General features: G+C 40.0%; 2 protein-coding genes across 2 annotated transcripts in view; both read right to left on the bottom strand.

Moving 5' to 3' along the window:
* The window catches only part of LOC121947911 (storkhead-box protein 2-like), a 78,649-nt gene extending 62,205 nt beyond the window's left edge, over window positions 1–16,444 (bottom strand). Inside the window, exon 1 of the mRNA XM_042493098.2 lies at window positions 14,318–16,444. Within this exon, the coding sequence (XP_042349032.2) occupies window positions 14,318–14,657 (340 nt within the window). The 5' untranslated portion in view covers window positions 14,658–16,444. The remainder of the gene's footprint in view (window positions 1–14,317) is intronic.
* A 2,243-nt stretch (window positions 16,445–18,687) lies between these two features.
* On the bottom strand, window positions 18,688–19,587 carry LOC148188991 (neoverrucotoxin subunit alpha-like). Its single transcript, XM_088080664.1, has 2 exons — window positions 19,557–19,587; window positions 18,688–19,238 (listed from the first exon to the last, which is right to left on the bottom strand). The coding sequence occupies exons 1-2, from the start codon at window positions 19,585–19,587 to the stop codon at window positions 18,688–18,690; spliced, it is 582 nt and encodes a 193-aa protein (XP_087936790.1).
* Window positions 19,588–25,018: the final 5,431 nt, after the last annotated feature.

Genomic DNA, 25,018 nt, shown 5'->3' with positions numbered 1-25,018 from the left:
TTTTTTAAATTGCAAATACACCACCGCCGCATCACAGCACAGTCCTGCACTGCGTTGGGTGTCGCGAGTGCTGAGGCAGATAACTATCTTGCTCCGTATCTACTCTTTGGGGTAGATACCACCGCCCCCTCCCACCCCCCAACAGAACTAACTGGTGCCGACGTTAATTAGCTACTCGCATCCAGGCATCAGGTCGGAGAGTCAGAGGAGTGTCGGCTTGAAAATAGCGTGCAACTTACCGGAGAAAAGGTAGACTTATTAGCTTAAGAAAAATTATAATAGATTTTATTAGTTAAATAAACATTCGCAAAATATTGATGGCCAGCTAAGGTTACGTAGCTTAAGTTAATTGGGCCCGGTGCCAACTCAACTCAGTGTCGCTAACGTGAGTAAACTAACTGATAGCATTAAGCGATATACACGCCATGATGTAACTGCTGACTGCATTTTCAGATGAGCTTGTTCAAATATTTTTCAAAGAAGAGAAAGACACCTGATGAGGATGGCGCTAGTCAGGTATCATTAGCCTTTTTACTGACTCAAATTATGATGGTTAGGTAAAAAATTATGTTCACACTTGTAATCAAATGTGACGTGAGTGTAAATTATCTAACGTTAATGTTTTATGTAATCATATAAGACAAGTAACAGACAGGGAGGAGCAGTGCAACAAAGTGAAGGAGAGCAGAGTACAGGAGGGGGAGTGCCGAGTGAAGGAGCAGGAGAGCAAAGTGATGGTGCAGGAGAGAGAGATGAGAGTAGAGGAGAAAAACATAAAGGGAAACACAGGCTATCAGGCTGGGACCCTAAATGGGTTGAAAAAAAAAAAAAAAAAAAAAAAATGATTGTTTCTATTTGTAGGTGAAGACTGACTTGAGAAACAGGCTGCAGGGGGGATCACCTTGCAGCATGTATGCTGCTGAGCATCAACGGGCCACCTCTTGGGGAATTTCCGTACAACAGAGCCTTAGAGCTGCTCTACAAAAAACCAAGAAAAATCCATTGTTCTGAGCCTGGGTGCAAACTTTGCCACTGATTACAGCCCCATCAAGAAATTATTATTTATTGTTTTTATTATTTTATTGTTGAATTTTTGTTATTATTTTTTATTTTTACATTCAGCCTTTAAAAAGCGTCATTTGTTTACGCCGCCACGGCTCCCCGGAGAGCCTGCCCCCGCTGCTGAAAAAGATCCTAGAGGAAACACTGTAATTCTATATCTAAAAATATTTTACAGAATTATCATAATTTTCCCTTTTTCCAGGTCATTTTTTGCTTTTAACTTAGTAAAAGCCAATTTGCCCAGGTTTCAAAGAGTTAAATAAATAATTTGATTATATTTCCCTCTTTCCTGAGCAACAGTTTTGTATGAAAGGAATTAAAAGCACATTCCTTATAAACTCCTGTCCCAAATATAAGCCTGTTTAGTTCAATGATTTAAGCAAATAATAGCCTGGGCTATTAATTAAAGTTTTATTGTTCTTAAATGTTGATTAAATATTAGGGCTGCCCAATGACAGTTAAAGGTTGTTTTTTAAAAATCATGACTTAGAGACCCCTCAGTCAATTGAGATTCTCTGAGTTCAGCAGTCATTTATTTTGTTTTGTTTTTGTCAGTCAATGTGCTATGTACCTCTGGGGACATTTCAGACCTCTGATTTAGGCTGCAGAGTGAGTGCTCCTCACTTTTACACTGCTCTTTGGTACAAGAAGTTAGAAGAAGAACCCAGGGTGACTGAGACAGAGGCAGCTGCCTGGAGGAAGAGAGCCTTTGCCCGGCCAGGCTCAGTGATAACTTTATCTTCTCCCTTCTGCTTAGAAGTGGTGAATTTACATCTCACAGCAACGTAACACAATACAATCTCTGGCTGTACCGTACTGTACTGTACTGTTTACATGAACGCCACATGTCTAACACATTGAAGTAACTGTTGTAATAACAGCTTTACTTAAGTAAAGGTACTTAAGTAAAAGTACTATTACACTGCAGGACTCTACAGTAAAAAAAAAGCAAAAAAAAAAATAGTCACATCATTAAACTATGCTGAAAGTCCCTGTTGCATTTTGGTGTCATGTAGGGGTGCAGGGCTCTGCTGCTTCTAAGCTGCTCCTAAGCTGCTCCTGCTGTCTGTGACACACTCACAAACACCTGCACCTGTGTGACAAAACCTGACCAACTCGGGCACTACTAATTCTGCAGCACTGTTTACTACACAGGACATCAGGTGATTGGCTAAACTATCACTTGCTGCCGCTCTGATGCTTGCTAGCATTGCACGCATACTTAAAAAGGTTATAAAGTAAGGACACTGAGGGCCACGTAGTTTGAACCAAGACAGCAAATTTTTTACTTTCTCCCACATTTTAGTCCGTAGCATAGCTCCACTTCCTCCCTTACCTTTCAGACTAAAAGGCCTTAACATACACAGTGCATCACGGCTTACCAGAGTGAACTTATTTACATGCTAAGGCTATAGTAATAAGTTGTTCTTGGCGTCGGCATAATAGAGCATTTTTCTCCATTAAATGTACTGAAACAAACTTTTATGTGAAACAAAAAAGGCATTTCATCATTTTGGGCAGTAAAAAAATATGCATGGCAGTGGGTTTTTTCATCTATCAGCCACCTCACTCACAGCATCAGGAGAGAAAAACTGTATTACAGAACCATTACAATACACAAGGAAAAGGAACACACACACGCATAGTAGCATGGCATAGCCTATGACCGCAATTAATGGTTTAATAAACTCCATCTTGGAACATTTTGAATTGTGATCCTAATTTTCTTTGTATGCAACTACTTTTTTTTTTTCATTTAGACACATTTACTTCTTGGGAAAAAAGTTAGCATAGAGCCCTGTACTGTGAAAATACTCCACTACAAGTAAAAGTACTGCACTCTAAACCTTACATAAGTAAAAGTATCAGAATCAGCCTTCATGGCCAAGTAAGTATGAACACATACAGGCATCGGACTCGACATATTGTCTATGTACATACACATAAACATAGCTAAAGACAACTAAAATAAGAACAACCTAGCTGAACAAAGGTAAACCTAAGATCTGACACAATGAAACTGTAAACAGTAATGCAGTAGTGCTATGGTTTAGAGCATAAACCTTAGGCCTATATAAAGATGGATGACATGACAGTTTCCCCAAAGTGTAACATTTTAATCTGGATCGCCCCCTAGTGTCTGACTGCAGTACAGGTCTTCAGGCCCGCCCCATGTTAGTGAATGGGACATAGGCTAAAATAAAAACTCATAGCAGATATATTTTTTCTAAAGATGGTTTCTGTGACTGAAGGAAGTTCTCATCAACAACCTGATGTTTGTTCACGTGTTTGTTTTGATGAAAAGTTTGGTTTCAATAAGTTATTTTATTATGCAAATGGGGCTTTTCTGCCATGATTGACAGCTGTGACAGCAAATCCATGCACTCGCATTCAATGGCGCTGCTCTCGATTGCTCTGACAGGTGTTTTGGCAGGAAGTCCGGAATCCGGCTCTCAATGGCATCACCCTCGCAAGATGGCAACGCCCATGTCTTGGATATTTTAACCTCTCTTCAGTATAGCAGAGGTAAGTGGGAGCATGTCATCCATCTTTGTATAGTCTATGGTTCAGAGTGCAAAGGGTGTTGAAATAAATATGGAATTACTGTGCATGAAATAGAGTGGAATAATGCATGAGGTATGTGGATGTGACAGAATATACAGTGTACAGGGATATTTATATATTAATAGTGATCATTTTAACATGACAGTATGTGAGTATTATTATTTCTGATCCATATGATTTTGTCATTTCAAATTAACATTATTTTGTTTAGAGTGATCAAAGTGAAATATAAGGTCTAAAAGAATATGTCTGATATCAGTTCTCATATCATTTTAATATTATTTTGTAGCACAAATCTAGTGTTGTTTTCACAGTATGGTCTGGATGGAGCAGTGACCCCCTATAAAGTACACCTGGGCCCATCTGACCCCTTCCCACACAATCCTGGCTCAGAAACTACATATGGTGATTGTTGTGCACACAACATCTAATGATCTCCACTAGTGCTTTCTCTTCTGGAGCAAAGAAGCCAAATGAAACGAGAAACCATGACACTACAGCACCTTAATATCTCACTTTAATGTAGCCCATGGAGTTTTAAGAGAGATTGAGATTGATATCTCATGCTCTTCTAGAATGCACAACGATTCATGTTCATGCAAGTGGCACAACACATTCCTGCCATCTGTACAGAGCTGTGATGCATGGTAGTGGATGTAAGCCATGCTATTCCAATGAGAGACAGCTGGTGGCAGCAACACTGCCCTTTAAATGTGCCTGCACTCAGCAGGGAAGAAGGAGGCTTCGTGAAGAATTTGAAGAACAAGCTAACATGAATGTAATGAAGGTTTTAGGTCATAATAAAATTTTAACAAATGAGAAAGGAAATGCATTCAACACATTTGTTAGACCTCAAAGGAAAACAGAATTCTGGTAAGTTCAGAAATTAAAATTACTTGGATTTGAGTCATGGTTTGGCACAGTGGTGGTAACATGTTAAACTCTGAGAGTTTAGAGAGTTACTCTGACTCTGACTCTGACACAAAATGTGAAGTAACAGTGACAAACACAAGTAGGTGACCCCTGACAATGTCAAAGCTGTCATGTCACTGAGTGATGCAGCATTCTAGCAGTGTGAGCAGAGAAACACGCAGACACAAGCAAAGGTCAAACACTTAACTGCTGGAATTTGATTTCTTTTTACAAGATAGCATACATTCTTTTTGTGGGTATTTATAAATAATTTTTATGTAATGCTATTTGATAATTTGACCAGTGTTGTCAAGGAGGAACCAGTAGAGAGGAAGTACAGTGTGAACTGCTGTCATCTAGTGGACTAACTTGGTTACTGCATTAAATACCAATCGAAGAGCAACCTGGAAGTTTGAGTTTTTTTCCACAAAATAAATACTTCCTATACTTCCTAAAAATGAGAATTTGAAAAGGCAATTCAGGATGTAAAATGTTTAAAATATATATGAGCAAAATATCAGAGGACGAAGAAGGCATTTTGAGTAATACTCAAAAGGTTTTTTTTTGGTTTTTTTTACATCAGACATGTCATATTACACAACAAAAGGGAGTTGCCTGTGACCAGAGTTATCATTGTTGTGTATTTTGGGGTCCAAGTAATGACAATCACTGCTGGAGCCCTATTGTTTTTGTTCTCATAGGGGCTTGTCTACCAATATAGTTTTTTCTTAATTTTTTCTTAAGAAAGTTATAATAAAAGTCTGTCTTATTCATACATGTTCTCAAACCCCAGAATTGTTCACAAGTGTCTATAGTGCAAGGAAAAGAAAACACAAACATTGTTAAAAATAAAAAATTATGTAATATAGACAGAACTGTATGAAATGTTCCTAAAATATCAGGCAAGCTCATCTCTGATACAAAACTCAATGTAAATAATCTGCTCAAGATTCAGCCAAATCATTTGACCTCAAGCTTCCTGAAGTGACTATTTGTTCATTGTAGAGATTATTATTTGTTCTGTACTGTTATTGTTATGCATTGATAGAACACAACGTCAAATATCTAGAATATGTCACTTAATATGGGGTCATCAGTTTACAACATGATAGTAAAAGGGTCGCTTATGGAAAAAGGTGTGAATGCAGCACATGCAAACTTGTCAGTGATGGCCATGCGTGTGCATGAATGTGGCAGCCAGCCTCTCACTCTTCTCAGTGCTGCCAAGAACTGCTGACATGTTGGTGTGAACAATAGAAGGCATCAGCAACATCAGGAACTACACATTAGAGGAACTATTGTTTCCAGCATTGATACGTTATTCATGTGGTCTGAGACAGTCCAAAATATTAGTAGACAATAACAACTCTCTCCCAAACTAGTTCTAAAACTCAAAGTTGTGATGGCATGGGGTAGAAAGTGTGGAGCTGCTCCACAGACAGTGAATGTGAAAGATGTTCTAGATGACACTGAGAGCAGCCAGGGGAATGTTCTGACTGAGTATATGGGAACATTTTCTGTATAAGAACTGAGAATACTAAAAAAGAAAAAAGCTCATTTGGGTATAAAACACAACAATCTGTGGGTCTATAAAATCAGGTTCTCATTTACTGTCTATGAAGCAGCTCCAGACGTTATGCCTTATGACCTTTTGAGACTTACTTCAGGGTTTCCCACACAATTATCTGCCGCGTTATGATTTTATATTTTTGGAGCAGGATACTTTTGAAGCTGAACCATGCCACTGGAATATGAATCCTGTGCTGTTACTAAATGCACCACACTCTCAGAGCACAGAGCATACTCTGGGCACATACGGAGCAGCAGCACGCCAGGGGCACTCAATAATGGCACAGGATATGTGACGTCATTGTGATGTTGTCATGAAGGCTCAAGCTATCCAGGGAGTAAAACTCAACACCTTCTTTAGTAACTCCCAAATTAAAGACTGTCGCCAACTTAAAATTATGCCAGTTGAATCAGAATAGGCTGTCCAATACGAATATGCCACATTTGGGGTTTTTTTTCATTTTGAAGGGGCTCAACGGAACTTTCAATGTGACAGCGGCATTCATGCAATATATTAAACAAGCTAACAGCACTAAAAAGTGCAAATGTACAACAACATTTTTTGCTGACACTTTGCTGATCAAACAAAATCCAGAGACTGTATCATATTAAGTTGCTGTGAGCTGTAAATTCACCACTTCTAAGCAGAAGATAGAATAAAATGTCATATCAGAGCCTTACAGTGCAAAGTCATTCCTCCTCTGCATCGTGTCCACAGCTGCTTCTATCAAAGAGTATCCTGAAAGTCATAAGTGCTAAATCCACATCCTAAACTGGGGACCAAAACATCCCCAGAAGTACACTGCACACCAAACTGACCTGCAAAAAGAACCCCCCCAAAAAAAGACTGCAGGACCTGAAGCAATGTCAATCAACTGAGGGGTCTCCAACTGATGATTTGAATCTCTGACCTTTAAGCGGCAGCCCTACTAAAGACCAAATCGGGTAAACTCCCTCCCTGCAAGGCTCTACTGTAAAAAGTTTCAAGAGGAACTGCTCAGTCTGTATTGCACTATCATCACAAAAGGTCTGTTGGTTTATTCTCCCCTGCTCTTCAGCAGAACTCTGTCTCTGTCATGCTCAGTCATGCTACAGTGTTTATTCCAGCTCTGTGTTTTTACCGGGTTAGATAAAGCCAGGGCGGAAGAAAACAGATTTACAGTTGGGTTGCTGTGGTTGTTGATGCAGCTGTTATGTTTTTTGCTTTGGTGACACCAGGAAAAATCCTGTCCTGTCAGCACAGGGCTTTGAGTTTCAAATAAAACAAATTAAAAGGTTACCAAAATGAAAGAGTCAGACAAACAAAAGAGGAGAGACAGACACAGAGTGAGGTAGAGCGGCAGCAAACTCCATGCTCGCAGGCACACACAGCTGGCTCCAACACAGAAACTGATCTGTGAGTGGTAAAAGTAATTTTCTCCTGATGAAAGGCTTGGCTTAATTACTTTCAAAATTCACTTTATCTGTCTGTACATGATCAAGAGAGTGTGTGTGTGCGTGTGTGTGTGTGTGTGTGTGTGTGTGTGTGTGTGTGTGTGTGTGTGTGTGTGTGTGTGTGTGTGTGTGTGTGTGTGTGTGTGTGTCGACAGACGCAGAAAAATATATGTGGTTAGCACATAGTTACTGTAACTCAGTCCTCTCAGTAATGGCTGTTTGAGTGCCCCTGAGCCAAACACAGACACCCAAACAGACATTAGGCACTTATACCCACTGCAGAGGAGAGCTATACAGGCAGGACTGAAGACAAGCTGAGAGAAGAGTGGAGTAAGTGAGGACAAGTCTGGCAAGGTTCTACATTTCTCTTATACACAAGATAAAGAATAGAATAATGCCAGCCAGTCCTTGAACACTAAATCATTTCCACATTCACTTCTGTTCGAGGATGCAGATGCCATCCATGCCTTCACTGTCAGTAAAACCACATTAAACTAAGCCACTGCAGCCATGAATGCATCACTACAAAACTGCACACAAACAATTACAAAAAACACACCAGCAAATTAGCCAATTTGCACCGGTTTTGAAAAATAACAGGCATGCAAACCCATCAGGGGTAAAAAGTAGGCTTTACACGATCACGATTTTTGGGCCGATCACCGATCACCAATCAGTGAGTTTAAATAAACCGATAACCGATCACCGGTCCGATCACGTTCGGAGTTTAACGTTTGAGTCAATCCACTGGGCCATTAAACTCAGTAGTGACATTGGGCTGACGTCTGAGGACCAAATGTCTGTAGTGAAAATGATAGAAGGATTGCCCTCCATCAGAAGGCTCTCTACACGTGAATGGACATCCCGGTGTAGCTCACTCAGACCTGTCTCACCGCAATACGTGTGCCCTGGGAGGCGGTAGCGTGGATCAAAGTAAGTTAGCAGCCGTTGAAATGCAGGGTTCTCCACAATATTAAACGGCAGGTCAGACAGCACAATAAACTCCATCAGCCTCCTTGTGCCACCCCTTGCCTTCTCACTGTCCCGACTATACGGACGAGCAGCACTGTCCAAAGTTGTTTGCTTTAGCATCCGTTTCGGAGTTTGCTTTTCTTTTTCTTTCTGAATGTATCTTTTCCAAGTGAAAGTTTTTGCCGATGTTCCCCTGCGAGATACTGTAGCGTTGCATATATTGCAGATAGCTTGTGCTATGTCTGTTTCTCTCACTTTGAAAAACTTCCACACCTCCGACATCTTTGTTTGTGTCGCAAACAAAGATGTTGCTGTAGTGAAGATTCAAAGAAACTTTATTGTCTGTCACATAGCGACAGTACTCAAAACAGGAAGAGGCACAAAGAAGAAAATGAAGTTTTTTTAATCATGAATCATTAGCTCTCAGATACAAACAAATAAACATGTCAATGCTGTGAAACTAGTTTGGAGTAAATGAGACAGATTAAAAAAATTTCAACACGACCATGACGTCATTGATCGGATCGGTGATTTATGACATGACGCCCGATCCCGATCATTTCAAAAAATGCCAAATATCGGCCGATCCGATATAGCCGATATGATCTGTGTAAAGCCTAGTAAAAAGTTTGATAATGACGTGGCAGAAGAGCTAAACTTATGTTGTCATCATTGGCATAATGGTAACATTACCAAAATAATGTTAGAATCAACATTAACATCAAACCGTACATCCAAATTATGAGGGCTAGTGTTTGCTAAATCAAGACAACTCAACCATATCAGGTTAATAAACAATCGCATATTTGACAAATAGTTGTATATCAACAACATTATCTAAACATTACTGTAATACCCCTTTTTCCACCAAAATGTGTGCCTGCATTTGCCAGTAGAGCAAAGCTGTGAACACGACTCTGTGGCAGAGGAGTACGTATGTGTTGTTTTGGTGTGTCCTTTTGACATCATGGGCAGGCAGGAGAACAGGTAAACAGTAGAAAACAGCATTGACAGAGGTCTGTGAAACCTTAACGGTGGTTACTTCTCTTTACCTCATATTCAGTCTTTCTTTCAAACTCAGTGAAGAATAATATAGATCATTTTTTGAGCACTGCTTAGGCAAATATAGATGGTAATTAGTGTCGGCGCATCATCGCATTTCCCTGGTTAAGGAGGTGAAATAGCATGTTCACACTGGTGTTGTGTTCCCATCAATACTGATTAGAGCCAGAGGCGATAAAAACACATGACCACCGCAGTGGTGCCTTTCGCTTTCCCACTGCATTCAAAAGCCGGATGTTAGCAGATTTCTGTGCAGTGAGAATGAACCATATGAGATCATCTAGGCTTGTTACATGTGCCAAGAGGTGTCATCTTAGATTGAAGAAGTGTCAAGTTTGCATATCTGATATTAAAGTCAAGTTAAATACCAAAATGGTACACATTGGTATGAAGCTTGAGTTGTTCACCAAAGACACTACAGATCATTGCCTGATATCAGACAAAATTGTCAGCTGGTTATACTCCATTTCCATCTCCAGTCTGACACTGCATCCAATCCACTACCTAACCAATTTCCATTAGAGAAAAGGATTTGATTTGCCTTAACCAATTACTAGACCCACACATCTGCCTGAATGTAATGTCATTTAAAGTCCACACTGACGCATAGCCATGACAACATACTTGTTATACCAGGGATTTAAGTGTGAAACACAGTAAAGTAAAAACAAACGAAAATGTCTGGCGATATTGAGATGACGTCGATTTAGAACAGCCTCAATAGCAGAGCCTAAAAGTGCTTGTCATTGCTGCCATTACTCCACACTGGTTCTGGCACAGCGCTTGACTACGCTTGACAACAGTGCTGCATTCAGACCTGACAACATGTTTAATTTAAAAATGGAGGTAAATTGAACACTGTACTGCCTTCTCATACGACAGGGTTTAAGTCAGCTCAGTTCAAAGGGGCTTTATTGGTATGGGAGACATATGTCACATTGCCAAAGCAGATTCCAAATAAAAACAAAAAATGTACATAATATAAGTAAAGATGTACTAGAACTTGTTTAACATACCTCGCTGCTAACTGGGTAACACCTCTGACAAACCCACTAAACAACAGAAACAAGACCTGTCTTTCAACCTGCAAACCATAACAAAGCAACGCACACCAAAAGCTTGGGCACTATCACAGTATTACAGAATGCCAGGGTATTTAGGAATCCCATGTTTTTCAATACCGTCATAAACACAGGCGTTCCTCCTTCTATTAAACTGATTGTACGTCGTGCACAGCACACACCACCAGAGCTCAGTCTCTGGTTCATCAAGGATTCATTTTGACCTGGTGATTGTTGGAACAGTCGACTTACTGGCTAGATTACTAACAAGAGTAACCAAGACGGTTTGGGTGAAATTTATTTTGTTTCTGTCGAGTTTGAATGAAGTGTTTTATGATGAGTTAACAAGGCAATTTAGCCTCATCAGTCTTCTGTGACTTAGAGACAGTTGATGTTAGTACCGCATACTCATATCATCATATATTGTATACCCCAGTGAAATTTCTGGAAGTTATGAAGTTTTTGAAAGATTACATACTGCCCAGCCTAGCACCCTGCTTTTAGACTGAATGTGGCCAGGTTTGAAAACAACGTTAGTCCCGCCCTTAGCACTAACTGGCTAATCGAGCCCCTCCATGTCCCTCATGGTTTTTTATTTTAGCTGAGTTTTATGTTTCATGTCAAAATGCCAGATCAATCAGTCAGATCAAACTCTGGGGAGAGGGCAGATGCAAAGGTCTGGACAGCAACAATGCACACAACATCAGACAAACTAGTAGATGGACAAAGGCAGTGAGCACATCATCTCAGGTCCTGAACAGAGGTCAAATATCTGATACACATATTATCTGTGGTATGTATGCATGTCTGCTTCCCATTCTACCACCACCAGTCCTGTGTAAGTGTGTGAGTGTGTGTGTGTGTGTGTGTGTGTGTGTGTGTGTGTGTGTATGTGTGTGAGGGAGAGAGAGAGTGTGGGTGTGTGTACATGCCTGGGGTTGTGGGGAGAATAAGACCTTTATTCATAGCACTCCTGCCTTTCTTCTCTTTAATCAGAGCAGAAAACTCTGACATTCACTCACTCACTCACTCACTTCTTACATGTAGGAAAGCATGTATGCTTAATGAGTTTGAGTACACAGTCCATTCAGAAAGTATTCAAACCCAGTCAAATTTATGCTACATCCTTGTGCTCAAAATGTTTCAATTATTGCATTTCCTCAACATTCATCACTCTATAGTCCAGAAGCAGTGTTCCTGTTTTAAAACACCTCAAATGACAGGAGGTTGTTGTAATAATCCACACATCTCAACACACATCAGATGGGTCCTTTAAAATTCAATATTCTGATTTTTTTTGTGAGGAAATGTTGGATTACAGCAGCTCATCAACCCTGTGGGTCACAGCCTCCAGTCCAACCTTAAAGTTTTAGCAAAAGTGACTTTTCATATTAAGTTTGCTGAGAAGTGCAATGGATATCTACTAAGAATGTCCCACAGACCATATCAAATTTGTAGTGGTTTCACTGCACATTTCGGTACAGGGACAGTGAACTCAAATTATATTGTAATAAACTGAACATGAACACGAAAAAATCATTTCGAGCCACGCACGATGCATTCTATATTCCACCTCAGCTGGTCTTTATGCACTATGCACTGCTGCACAGAACCAAAATAGCACCAGCATTCTTAAACATTTTCAAAATGGTGACCAGGTCACAAAATTTCTCATTTTACAGTTGAACAGTACAACAAAATACATTTCTGTTTACATTTACATTTACAATACATTTTTGAAGCGAGAGATAGGCAACACAGTAACAGAATCTTGATGTGATCAGCACTGCCTAGTTTGGCAGTCTGACCGCAGTTCATGAGCAGTGATGACATGACTGACAGCTGTGTTAGAGACTCATCAGCTCTGATTGGCTGTTTTCTATGTCATCACCCAAAGATTAACATTACCGGAGCTAGGCAGCGATCAGCAATAATGTAAACAAACAATACCCGTGGGACCAACACAAACTGCAGCATTAAACAATCAAACCTAAACTGTGGTGAAAAAATAACTATGCTCCGTCAGTGTCACCTCAAAAACTCTGCGCTCGGCCAGCTCAGCATCTTGGCTGTCCCTGGAGCCAACGGTGCAGCAAAGAGGCTGCCCTCATGATGTTAATAACACCACACGGAGCACTCCACCTGCCCCTCCTTTTGTTTTTCAGGCAGGAGACTGCTTTCAGAAAAATTCATTCATTAATGACTGCAGAAAACTTTTTTTAAAATAGAAAGGCTAATGACAATTTATCTTTAAAAGGTAACTTATTTTTTTAACTTTCACCCTTTTTTCCCATGTTTTTGGGTCCAAGTGATGAGAAGTTTTGGAACTGTCCCAGCAGTAAGCAAGATAAGCTAAAATTGAATGACTCAGGCCAATTACACACTGTCATTGTGCATCCACAATTTTTTTTTTTTTTGCCACTAATAGGCTCAGTGTTTTTATTCTAATTTAAAATACTCTGAATCTGACAATGACATCTCTATCATCAAACCCACTAGACTCTATTTAAATAAAAGGCAATTTAAGTGTGTATAGAGCCACAATGCTTTTTCTGGTTAAACAAAATGATCCTACGCTTTAATAAAAAAGATCTATCTCCGTGGGGATCCTTTACATGATGCTGTCAGACACTAACCATAATAACATGAGCCTGTCAGTGGCAAAAACAAGCAATATAAGTGGTCATTAATTTTTGGTGTACAACTGCCCCAAGTAATTACATTACAGCCTGTTTCACTGCTGCCAGCTGCAGCAGTCTCTCTCAATATTAGACTAATTAAAAAAAATCTTTGTTCCCATTAGCTACTTCAACACAAAACATGGGCAAAGAGGTTCCAGGTGTGTGGTGCTTTAGTATGTCCTGTACAAGAGACACACCGTGTGCACGAAAATTCATCTGTTATTTAATTATGGATAGTTATTTGCGTTTTTAAAAAGCTATGTTTCAAAAGTAGCAAGTACTGGCAAGTGAGAAAAAGACATCATATATGGAAAAATCTCAATTTTGATGCATCGATAATGATTTTTCAATCCAATCGTAGCCCCCTGAATTGTTAGTTTTCCTATAATGTGATTCCAGTGGTGGTGGAAGTATCCTTTGTTTGAGTAAAAGTATAACTATCACACTGTGAAAATAATCTGCTGAAAGTAAAAGTCATGCATTAAAAATGTAACTTAAGTAAAAGTAAATGTAATCAGAAAAATGCACTTACAGCATTGAAAGTGCCCAATAAAAAAAATCTATTTAAAAAACCCAAACTTAAAATTATCTTTTTAAGAAAGAAAAAAAACTTATTCGTTTTATTAAAGCAGTTGGCAAGGTATTTTCCATGTCAACTGTCTAATTTCGTTATTTTACCATGTTTTATAAACTCTTATTTTTATTTAAAAATCTTCTATTTTAAAGTAACCAGTAAAGCACAGTAACTTAGTTACATCCCATCACTTTGTGATTTATCTTAAAATGTTCAATCTGCCATTGAAATTTCTGGCTGACCAGTTTTAGAAATGAGACAACATAGACATGGTCCATCACGCTGTGGTGATGGAGACCGGCAGCGTCAGTGTCTCCTGCTGTATGGATGTAGTCGTGTCGCATGATGTCAATGGAAACACAATCACAAGCACATGAGAATAAGTCGGCCTACACCTCAGCAGACATGGAAGACAGAGGCCTTACCCAGGTACTTAATGGTGAATCCCCGCGGCGGATTGAGGGACCTCCGCATCCATCCCTCCCTCAGCACCTCCAGGTGGTCCTCCTTCCCCTGGATCAACAGCACATGCTCGTCTATCCATCCCAGGAAAAAGGTCTCGGACACAGCCTCGGTAATCCTCTGGTTCCACACATGTTGCTGGGTGTTTTCTGCTTTGAAATCGGCGAAAATCTCATAGCCGGTGTGGTGTCTCGGCAGCGCGTCGCTCTCTGACACCCCGGCGGCCCCCACCGCCTCCCCAGCCCCGACCCTGGACAGCACTATGGCCAGGGAGTGGGGAGCTATCTGCAGGAAAGACTCCATTGTCGCGTCGGCCTTCTAGCTGACTATCGAATCCAGAATTGTCATTGTATTTATCTATGTGAGACAGCTTCAGGCTTAGTGGGAAACAAACACTCCATGTTAGCTAGCAGGGTGTGTAGCTCCGAGCTACTCTCTGCAGCAGCCGCAGAGCTACAACTGACTCTCCATGAAGCTAGCCTGCTAGCTCCCGTTAGCTCCTTAGCCTTACATCAAACCCATTGCTACACCTTTACGGACCGTACTCTTTTCAGGACGTAACGTTAATATATCGCCCCGTAACCGAAACCGCTATTTACCGAAGCTTCATGTCGAGCGCTGTCCGCTGGAAAACCGAGATGACATTCGTGATTTTCGGTGCAACTTACACCTCGTTGTGCCAGGTACCTTGAAGATAGCTAGCTAGCTGGATGCTAACGTGTTAATGAATTCACCCAGGCAACAGATGCGGTGCCCCCTTTTTCTCGTCGCCAGGCTATAACCGGGTCTCGTGGGACACCTGTGTGGATATTAGCCAGCCGTTACGGTTAACGAGGAGGCACGAGCTCTCCGGCCGCCGGTATGTATGGTCCTGACTCGCGCCTGACACTTCGGCACTGTGCGCGAGGACACAGCTGGATGCAGGAGCGTCTCATCCAGGTACGGTGATGGCAGGCATCGGTACAAAGCTGCGTAAAGGCAGCCGTAACAACACCCAATACACCGCCTTCCGGACACGTTTTCACATTAAGACGCAGTATTCGTCTTGAAAAAATAAGAGATTTGAGGTTAAGCAAAAAATTGAGCGACTCTGCCATCGGCCTTGTAACTTTTTAACCTGATAATTGACATTCTAGAGAGCCCCCCGCCCCTTTTCTATTTGTGCATTTTTCCTTGCAGTTTTTGCATTTATCTATTTTAAGATTTGGTTTTTTTTTCTAGGAATGCAGACATTTGTTTGTTTTAAATGAGGTATTTTACGTCTTTCCATTTCATTGACAGGTATGAGTCATTTTCCCTGCTACATTGTGTTCTTATCTGTGTTCTTATTATTAGTGTGGATGCATTTTTCCCATTATATGAATGGGGAAATTTTTCAAATTCTCTTTAACCCACTCCACTTTCAAAGTCTACTGCTTTCGCATACTTTCAGCTAGAGACTCCATTTAACAGTTTAACTGGTCACAAGGCCTTCAACTCTTCTGGTATGATCCAGCTCTTTTGTATCTTTTGCAGTTTTGGAGTTTTGCCGATTTAAGTTTTATGCTCTTTTCAGACGATTTCTGCGTTTATAATGGAGCCAAATGGAGACGGAATGTTGGAGGTCCGAGCACGTGACATCATAACGAGCTCCCGCACTCTGGATATCTCTGTCTCTGCTCTTTCACAAAAAAATCTCAAACAAAGTCATCTGCTGCTCACAGTTTCAGGTCTTCATACACAATTTGTACATCCGAACGTAGGAAAACTTGCGGTGGTCAGAAAAGGTAGGTTTGAAAGCTGACAACCCAACGCAGCTGGCTCAGTGCACCTCCAAAGAAAGGGAGACCCAAAAAACTCCCCATTTACTCCAATACAAACTGAGATAAGAAATTTCTGGAAATTTGCTGCCGCAAGCTTTTTCTTACACAAGGATTTGGGATATGTAGCAGATATTTTTTCAGGCAAATTTGGTATTTCTGCATTCATTACAACCGCTTTTTGCTTCCTCGTTCTAATATTTTGACTATTTGGTGAAAGGTATGGCTGTAAAATTGAGGAGTTTGACAGGGACATTGACCTGAGAGGAGAGAGGGGAGAGGAGGAGTGCCCCCGGGCCAATAATTACCATAGCAATGGGCACACAGAGTGCCATCCTGGTGTGTGTGTTACTTTTCCAATACAAAGATGCCAGTTAGTGATACCTGGTCTACTTGTCCACTAGTCATCAATGGTTAACTGACCCTTTATGTTTCCACCATTGGCCCTTGTAGAGGGGGCCCTTAATTGGCCCTTCCAACCAATGAAAGATGTCAGTTAATAATTATTGGTTCACCTGTGGGCCTTCCGGAGGAGGGAACACAAGTGGGCCATTGACTGTCCCTTGCGGCCCCTCAGGTGGACAGGGCCCTTAATTGGCCCTTGTGGCCAATGAAAGGTGCCAGTTAGAAATTAATGATCAACTTGTGGGCCTTTGTAGCCACTCAGGTGGATGGGGCCCTTAATTGGCCCTTGTGGCTACTTAGGGTTCTTTGTCTTTGTCTGTTTTTCTGTCTGTTTCAAGTATTGCTCATTGTAGTGATAGAAGTACTGCTGCCTTCTCTTCTTCCACAACTACAATTACTACTACAACTAGATAAAAAATAAATCTGTGCTTATCAATTATAAAACCAATAGCAAATTGGTACCCCACAACACAAAATTTTCCATGTTGTATTACTGTAAGAAAAGAAAATGAAACTTTAGCTATCAGTTCTATGATAAATTTAGTGAAAACTACTTGTCCGATTTGTCAACATGTAGGCTACTTTGAAGATGTAAATGTTGTATTCTTATGTTCTCTCAGCAATTGCAAATCTTAATTTAATGTTGAGTTTTTATAAAGGTGGATACTTATTTTACCTCAGCTTTTTTTTAATCTCAAAAGCTATAAAATTCATAAGAAATTTGCATGAATGCACTTCATAACAAATCTGGATAATCAGTCTGGTAGATTTGACTACGAATCACATGTATAGTTGTTTTGTTTTTTGTCTTCTAGATGGACTTGTTATGAAATTATGAGATAAGAAAAGATAAGACTTTATCAAACTCAAGGTGGGGCAACATTAGTAGCAATAGTAAAAAAGCACCAAAAATAGTGATTTGAGTGCTAAAAAAAGGATAAAAATGTTACAAAAATAAAGATTAGATAAACACAAAATAATAATAAGTTGCTGCCACTGAAAAGTGCCAAGTTTCATTAAATCAGCCTTTCTAAGTTTTAGTAACTTCAGTAAACCAAGTTTATCGTGCTATATATCTGTATTCTGATGGTTGCATCATATTTGAATATTCCTAAACAGTTTTTAAAAAAAACTTGCAGATCTCCTAACTTAATCATTATCACAATCATCTTTTTCCTGCTCAAGTAAATTCAGACTAACTCGGTTTACTGCAGTTGCTAACACTTAGAACGAACAGGGTAATTTGACGATTTTTATTTAATTTTATTTTCACTTTTAAGTTGCAACAACTTCACAAAAGGACGTTGGACGTGTATGGTTGCATCCAGGCCGGGCCCAGGATTGAGTAAACAGTCTGAATGCACAACAGTGCAATCAAATAAAATATCATCTTCTTCTGGCGTATATTAAGCATAACTGTATGTTTGCAGTTGGAGGGTTGGAGGAAGAAACCTCAGGAGGAGCGGATGGATGAGGGATCCCTCTTCCAGGACGGACAGACGTGCAATAGATGTCGTAAATAACAACTGAATTACAATTCAAAAAAATAAATTGTGATATGATTGCCACATGTGATAATCCATACAAATTTGAACAAGATAATGTATATATAAATGTTATATCCAAGAACCTGTTGATATCCAAGCCTTCCATAATCTTTAAAGCAGCATCTCTACCCCACAGCCTTCAAACTGTAGCCAAGTTGGTTTGTGTACAACGTATCCATGACAATGCACAGAGCCGACCATAAACAGACAACAAGCGGTTGTAAAAATAAATAAATAACAAAGATGCATATTCCAAATTGGCTGTATACACGTCCAATAGTGCTCCTAAAACCTGAAAATATCAGAATATCCCAGGCATCTTAAACGGAAAAGGCTAAATTTGGAAAATGTCCTAATTCATACTATTAACAAGGAATATGCAGTTTATATGCCCTACATTAAAGTCCACATACTGTCATATTTGGAATTATATTGGAATATTGGTGTGCATGTAGCCATAGCGACTGTGTGTGTGTGTGTGTGTGTGTGTGTGTGTGTGCACGTGTGTGCATGTGCATGTGCGTGTGTGCATGTCTGAGTACAGGTTGAACTGTCATGTTAACATGGCAAAGTCTAGCAGTGTTAACTCCCTCCTACACAGCACACTGAGGAACCAAATATTCCAAATCCAAATGTATCAGCATCGATCTTAAAAGCCGGATGGAGAGGTTTGGAGAACGAGGCATGGAAGGTGTGAAGGTGGATCAGTGTGTCAGAGACTGTAGACGGACAGAGTGCCAGCAGGCCAGTCCATATACACTGCAACTTTGTTGGAGCCAGAGGCGTGTGCAGTGTGAACGACTGTCCTCTTGTTACCGTGCCAGGCCAAGAAGCCATCATCAGAGCACTGCATACTCCAAGACTGATCATTTCTTCCAAGCCTGTTGTCGGAGCCCCGGCCTCCCTTCTGATGTCTCTGTAAGTCACTGCAATTTCAACTCCTCCTTCCAGCTCCACCTCCCAGTAGCAGCGAGCGGTCACATCCTCTCTGCACACAACCTGCTCCCAGCACTCAAATCTGTCTGAGTGATCAGGATACATCTGCTCTCTGCACCACTCCACCTTCCTGTTGTTGTCAGACAGCTGGAGGTCAGCGTGGACTGTGTTTGGGTCCAGTGTGAACTCATAGGCATCTGATGAAGAGCAGAAGAGTCAATACAATAGATATGACAGAGAATTTGTGAGTGAGACTGAATATCAAGTGATTCAATTGAGAATGACTACATAAACTGTGGAACATTATGTCTTTGGCATCCAGAATTTCACTCGTGGACCCCTGTCCATTCCAATGGACATAACTTTACTAAGATGTCTGGAGGCAGGCTTCTATTACAGATTTGTTCAAAACTTTAAGTGATATTTTTGAATTGTCGATAAATAAATAACAAGAAGTAACTCCCATTATATTATCAATGGTCTCCATGCTGCTTTTTTTTTTACTGTTCACTCACCTGTTTTCAGCCTTTCTGTGGTGTCAAACATGACACACCAGAAACACACACACACACACACACACACACACACACACACACACACACACACATACACACACACACAGGCACACAGAAATACTGTTTACTGCAGAGCCATGTAGCTCTGCTCTACTGGCAATGAGAGTGGAGTCTATTGCCCATTTTTAGCAGGTTATCCTATGTTTAAAAAACTGCATGCACATGTTTATTTTTGTGGAAAATTTTATAATTAGCACATTCTAGACACTAAATATGATTTGCATTGGATAAATGCCCAGAAATACAATATATCCACATGTATTTAATTGTAAGATGTGTATTTATGAGTTTTAAAAATTCTAACTAATATTGGCTATTATTTTGACTTTTGTGATTACCATGAACAGAATTTCTATTTAATAGATTCTTGTGCAGTGTTTTGGAGTTTTTTTAAGAGTCAAACTTCTGCAATCCAGAGTGATCCACACTGAGGGAAGCAACAGAGAAAAGCACAAACCCTGTCTGATTATGAAGCACAATATTTACTGTAATACACCTAAGAATTGCTTATCATGTTGTCATATATAGCGCTAAATCAGGGCCATAAGTTTCAATAATTTGAATGCAGAAATTGAAATTGAAACACTAAACTTTGAAACTTAAGGTTATGTTTTTATCTTGAATTTTGAAAAATACAGCAATGTATTCAAACTAGAAATAAGTTTAGGATTTGTTTTTGGAGATTAAATTTAGTTTGGATTTGTTTTCATGTCTAATTATCATATATATATATATTGATGTTTGAGGTCTTGTTATTTTCATTTGCAGATTTTATGTTTTTAGATTCAGACCTTTTTTTTACAGCTTAAATCCCACTTTTTCGGATTCAGGTCTTTTTTTCTGTTTGGGCTCTTGTTTTCACTTTCAGATCACATGTTTTCAGTTTCAGATTTTTGGCCTTTCAGATTTTTGGCCCTGATTTGGTGTGGGGTGTGTGGCATCAACTGAAGGGGTGGGGGTTTGTTGAGTGACAGCATGAGATAGGAGGCTGAAAGGACCCTCCCTAATCATGTTGCCCTCAAGGAAACATAGGTACTGTAAGAAGCATGACTCAGCACTTTCTATAGGCAATGATTGTGTGACTAGCAGTGAAAAAATGACGGCAGGGACAAAGCTGTATTTAGCGAGCTGGTTTTGACCATACTTGGTGCCAACCACAGTCTAAGAGCAATAAACCACCTGAATTTAACAGTTTCAGTGCCACGCTTGAGGGACCACTTGAACATTGTATGAGCTGGTGATGGTGTACAACCTGCTAGCTTCAGCACACAGGTAAGAAATTTAAGCTATTTTTTAAAAATAGATACTCAAGGAAATCATCCTATACATTATAATAACAGGTAATTTTTGTAATGTATAGGGACATAAATAAAGGGAAAGCATTGAAAGATGGAAATGAACTCCTGGTATTAAGTAGCTAAAAATAAGGTCTGAACCTGAAATCATAAAATCTCCCAAATGAAAAAAAGAGAGACCTCAAATATCAAAATATGTATGAAAGTGAAAAATGAATTTTTTAAAGCTCCCAGTAAATTTTAATTTTGCAACGTTTTGATCTTCATCAGGCATTTTAGTGGAAAAACAAATCCCACAAATTTTCAATTTCAAGCAATATTAGGGGGTACTTGTACCCTCCAGAGTGTACTGTGGATACCACCCAGTTATCCGTGCTTTCACTGGTTTCATACTTCAGAGTGTGCAGTCTTCACTGTGGATCCTCCAGTCTGGCTAAGAGCGTCATGACTCCTGAAAATCCTGGATGATTGTAGCTCAGGTCCAGCTCTCTCAGATGGGAGGTGCTGGACTTCAGAGCAGTAACCAGAGAAGCACAGCCCTCCTCTGTGACCAAACAGCATGAAAGCCTGCACACAGAGACAAGTTTTAGTATTGTTTGTTGGTTCTAGTGAATATATTTTCCTGCTTTTTGTCTTGTGAAACATTCTTGCAGTGTGAGCTCTACAATTAAAGCTATTCTGTATTAAGCTCCATTCAAATGGGATTAACATTACAGGAGGAGGTTGGTAATAAAATATTTACTGTATTTCTCTGTGATTCAACTCAGCATTCTAGACTGCATTTTAACCCTGTGGAAATGACAGAATATGGTCTGTTACAGACATGAGCGTTGAGCTTTGAAGGACAAGGCTGAAAGAGAAAGCAGTGTCCCCAGGGGGAGGCGGGAGAGATGAACAGAGGTAAAGATAGGACCGGAGGTGACTTTGGGGTCAAAATCACACTCCTTCTCAAAGTCATCACTCAGTCAAATATATGCATGCAAATATATTTATTATATTCAGTGTGACCTACACTTCTACACACATAAGTTTTGATTATGATCGAGATCAGTTTTGTTACATTTCGAGTTACTAATCTGCCTGAAAAACTATTGTTCGATTATATCAGTTTCACCATCAGAGGAAGAGTGAAAGGTACAGGAAGATGGTGTTTGTCTGGGACCCCAAGTTCTCTAAACCCGGACGTGAAAAACACACTCAAGTCCTGGCCACCTGCAGTATGTAGCAATGGTAAAAAAACACTAAGTGGAGGTATTGTATTCAAAATAGGTGTGTTAGTCGCTTGCTTTGACAGTGCAGTAAGTAAGTAGAAGATAGATTTGATTACTGCAGGTATTTTGCTGGTGGTAACATTAATAGTAAAATTAGTGTAGCAAATGTAGACCCTACAACACTGATACTCAACTTATGACCCGCTGGCCAAATCTGGCCCCTGACAGGGTCCTGGCCCCTCAACCTTTTTTTAATTCACAATAAAAATCAAGAGATTCACACTGGGAATTATTTTTGTACTTTTAGTATCCATAAGGTGCCAGAGTGAATAAAACAGCATTGGAATTCAGAATCAGAATCAGAATCAGAAAAAGATTTATTGCCAGGTATAGTTAACGCAATACGAGGAATTTGTTCTGGTGGGTTGGTGCAACATAAATATAGAAAAAAACAGATAAAATAGAAGATACAAATATAAAAAATAAAATATAAAATATAAAAAGTACGAGTCTAGCAGTGCAAAACAAAACAAGTAACACAAGTAACACTGTAACAGTGCAAGAAACAGAACCATGGAATTAAAGTGGAATTAATTGAGCAAATAGAGCTTGTTGATAAAAAAGTGCCAGTGGAGGATCCCCCATACCACCTGACAGAGGTCCTATCTAAGACCCTAACGCGCTAAAATCTTAGAAATGCCCTTAAATACTAATGTCCTAAAGACCTAGAAATGTTCTTAAATCTTGGGAGCTACCTCAAATTGTTTAATATTGAACATGTCCAAGTGGCACCAAATTCGACAGTGCACGTCCTTAGGTCCCCTGCAATACACCTGCCAAGTGTGAAGGAGATCAGATGAATGTTTCTCATGACATGTGAAGAAAACAGAGACCGAGATTTCTTGCTTTATAGTTATGTGTTGGTGTCTAATAATCCAAAGCCTTTTTTACTTTTTCCATTTCACTTTTTCCATTTTCACACAAAAGTCAAATTTCACCCTGATAAAAAAATATATATTTAAAGCTAGTATGACAAGCCTCTCTGTCTGTGGACAAAACTCAAAGATCCACTCTAAAACAAAAGGACGTTGTGTCGGAGAGGATTTAAATTACATGAGGATCTGCCAGTTTGTTGGAAAACTCTCAGTAATTATGAGATAATTATTACTGGGATAGGGGTGGAAAATTACCCACACGCACGCCACAGATGGGATTAAAATCACTGAGTGGCAATATAATGTTCACTCCACTGCACCTACACACATATATCCAATGCAGATTAAAATTTAGATTTTTTCAGTCAAACAGTGCTTTGAAATAAATTGTTAAATCAGTTGAGTGCAACAGGAAAGAAGCAGAAGGAGTAATGAGACCACAAACTCAAAAATGTGGGTAACCCAGTGAATCCCAGAATATCCTCAAACTCAGACATGACAGACTTAAAATGCCTCTTCTGTGCTTGACACTACAAAGTTAGTTAGATAGCTCACTCAGCCTGTTTTTAATCAGTCCGTATAAAAAGTTCTGAAACATTTAGTTAAAAAATCTTTATAACTTGTTGATCTAAGAACTGTAGAAAGATTGCATGGAAATACTAAAAACATTGGGTATGTTCACTCAAATGAATCCTGAGGTACTTTATGTGACCAGGCAGAGTTGGCTCACAGGTTTTAACTTGTGACACACTGGAGCAAGTACTGAGTCAGTGCATTTAATTCATGTTTAAACAGCAGGACACATGGAAAACATGGTATGACCAGGCAGAATGACAAGGATAACCAGCTTTTGCAGTCCCTCTTTGGATAAATCCATGTTTTTGCAAGATCTCACAATGTACAAATAGTCTGATTTGTTTGCTTTGCTTTTTGTTATGATGACAGCAGCGTATGTAGATGCAGCAGCCAGTAGCTCCTCAAATCCTTGCTACTTTTTTTGCTATATATTCCTATTTTTTCGACTTCATGTTCCGTGCTGCTGAAGCAAGACTTTTCTACAATAGAGAACCACTCATCAACATTGGGAAAAGTTGTGTGGGGTTTGGAATGAACGCAGCAGACTGCCAGAGGATCTCCACCAACATCACAATCCGAGCGGCCAGTCAAACCAGAGGAGAGAAACTAAATCAAAAGCTTCAGACAAAGAGAGTGAGGAGAGCCAGCATCAGGGCGAGACTGACCCGACTTGGACCAAGAGCTGTTCCTCTACTAAGCCTTCTTCTGGCTAATGTCCAGTCACAGGAGAATAAAGTGGATTAGATGTGATTGAGGCTCACTCAGCAATGGGAGATCAGAGACTGCTCTGCACACATCTTCACAGAGACATGGTTAACCCCTAACATCCCGGATTTAGCCGTTGCACTGGATGTGGATGGGTGGATCCTGTTCAGAGCCAACAGGACACAAGACTCTGATGAAAATTAAAACAATGCACTGCAGGAATTGTGTGATGACATCAGCAGCAACATGCCTGAGCAACTGGAGAACTCCAGAGATGTAGCAAGATCAAGGACAAATTTACCTTCTACCTTCTTAGACTGGTCCTGCTCACTGGTGATACAACATATTTGTTGAAAGAAAAAAAAAAGACATCACCTGACAGTGTCCAGAGTACAGTGTGGACTCATCAGTCCAGCCGAGAGCAGCTTCACTCCTGTATGCTCCAGGTCATTGTTACTCAAATCAGCTCTTTCAGATCTGAAGCCTGAGAGCTCAGAACCGAGCCAGAGCTTCACAACTTCTCTGTGACAGTTTGCACAGGTCTAACCTTAAAGGACGTGAAAATATGTTACTGTAAACTTCTTTCTTTTACACTTTAAATTCATACGTCAACTGCGGATACTCATCTTCTTAAAGAGTGTCACACTGCAGGTGCTACAGAGCCAACCCTGACAGAAAAC

Source organism: Plectropomus leopardus, chromosome 8 (assembly GCF_026936395.1).
Source record: "Plectropomus leopardus strain MGB_pleo_1.0 chromosome 8, ASM2693639v1, whole genome shotgun sequence".
Taxonomy (NCBI): domain Eukaryota; kingdom Metazoa; phylum Chordata; class Actinopteri; order Perciformes; family Serranidae; genus Plectropomus; species Plectropomus leopardus.
This window is presented reverse-complemented; position numbering and strand designations above follow the sequence as displayed.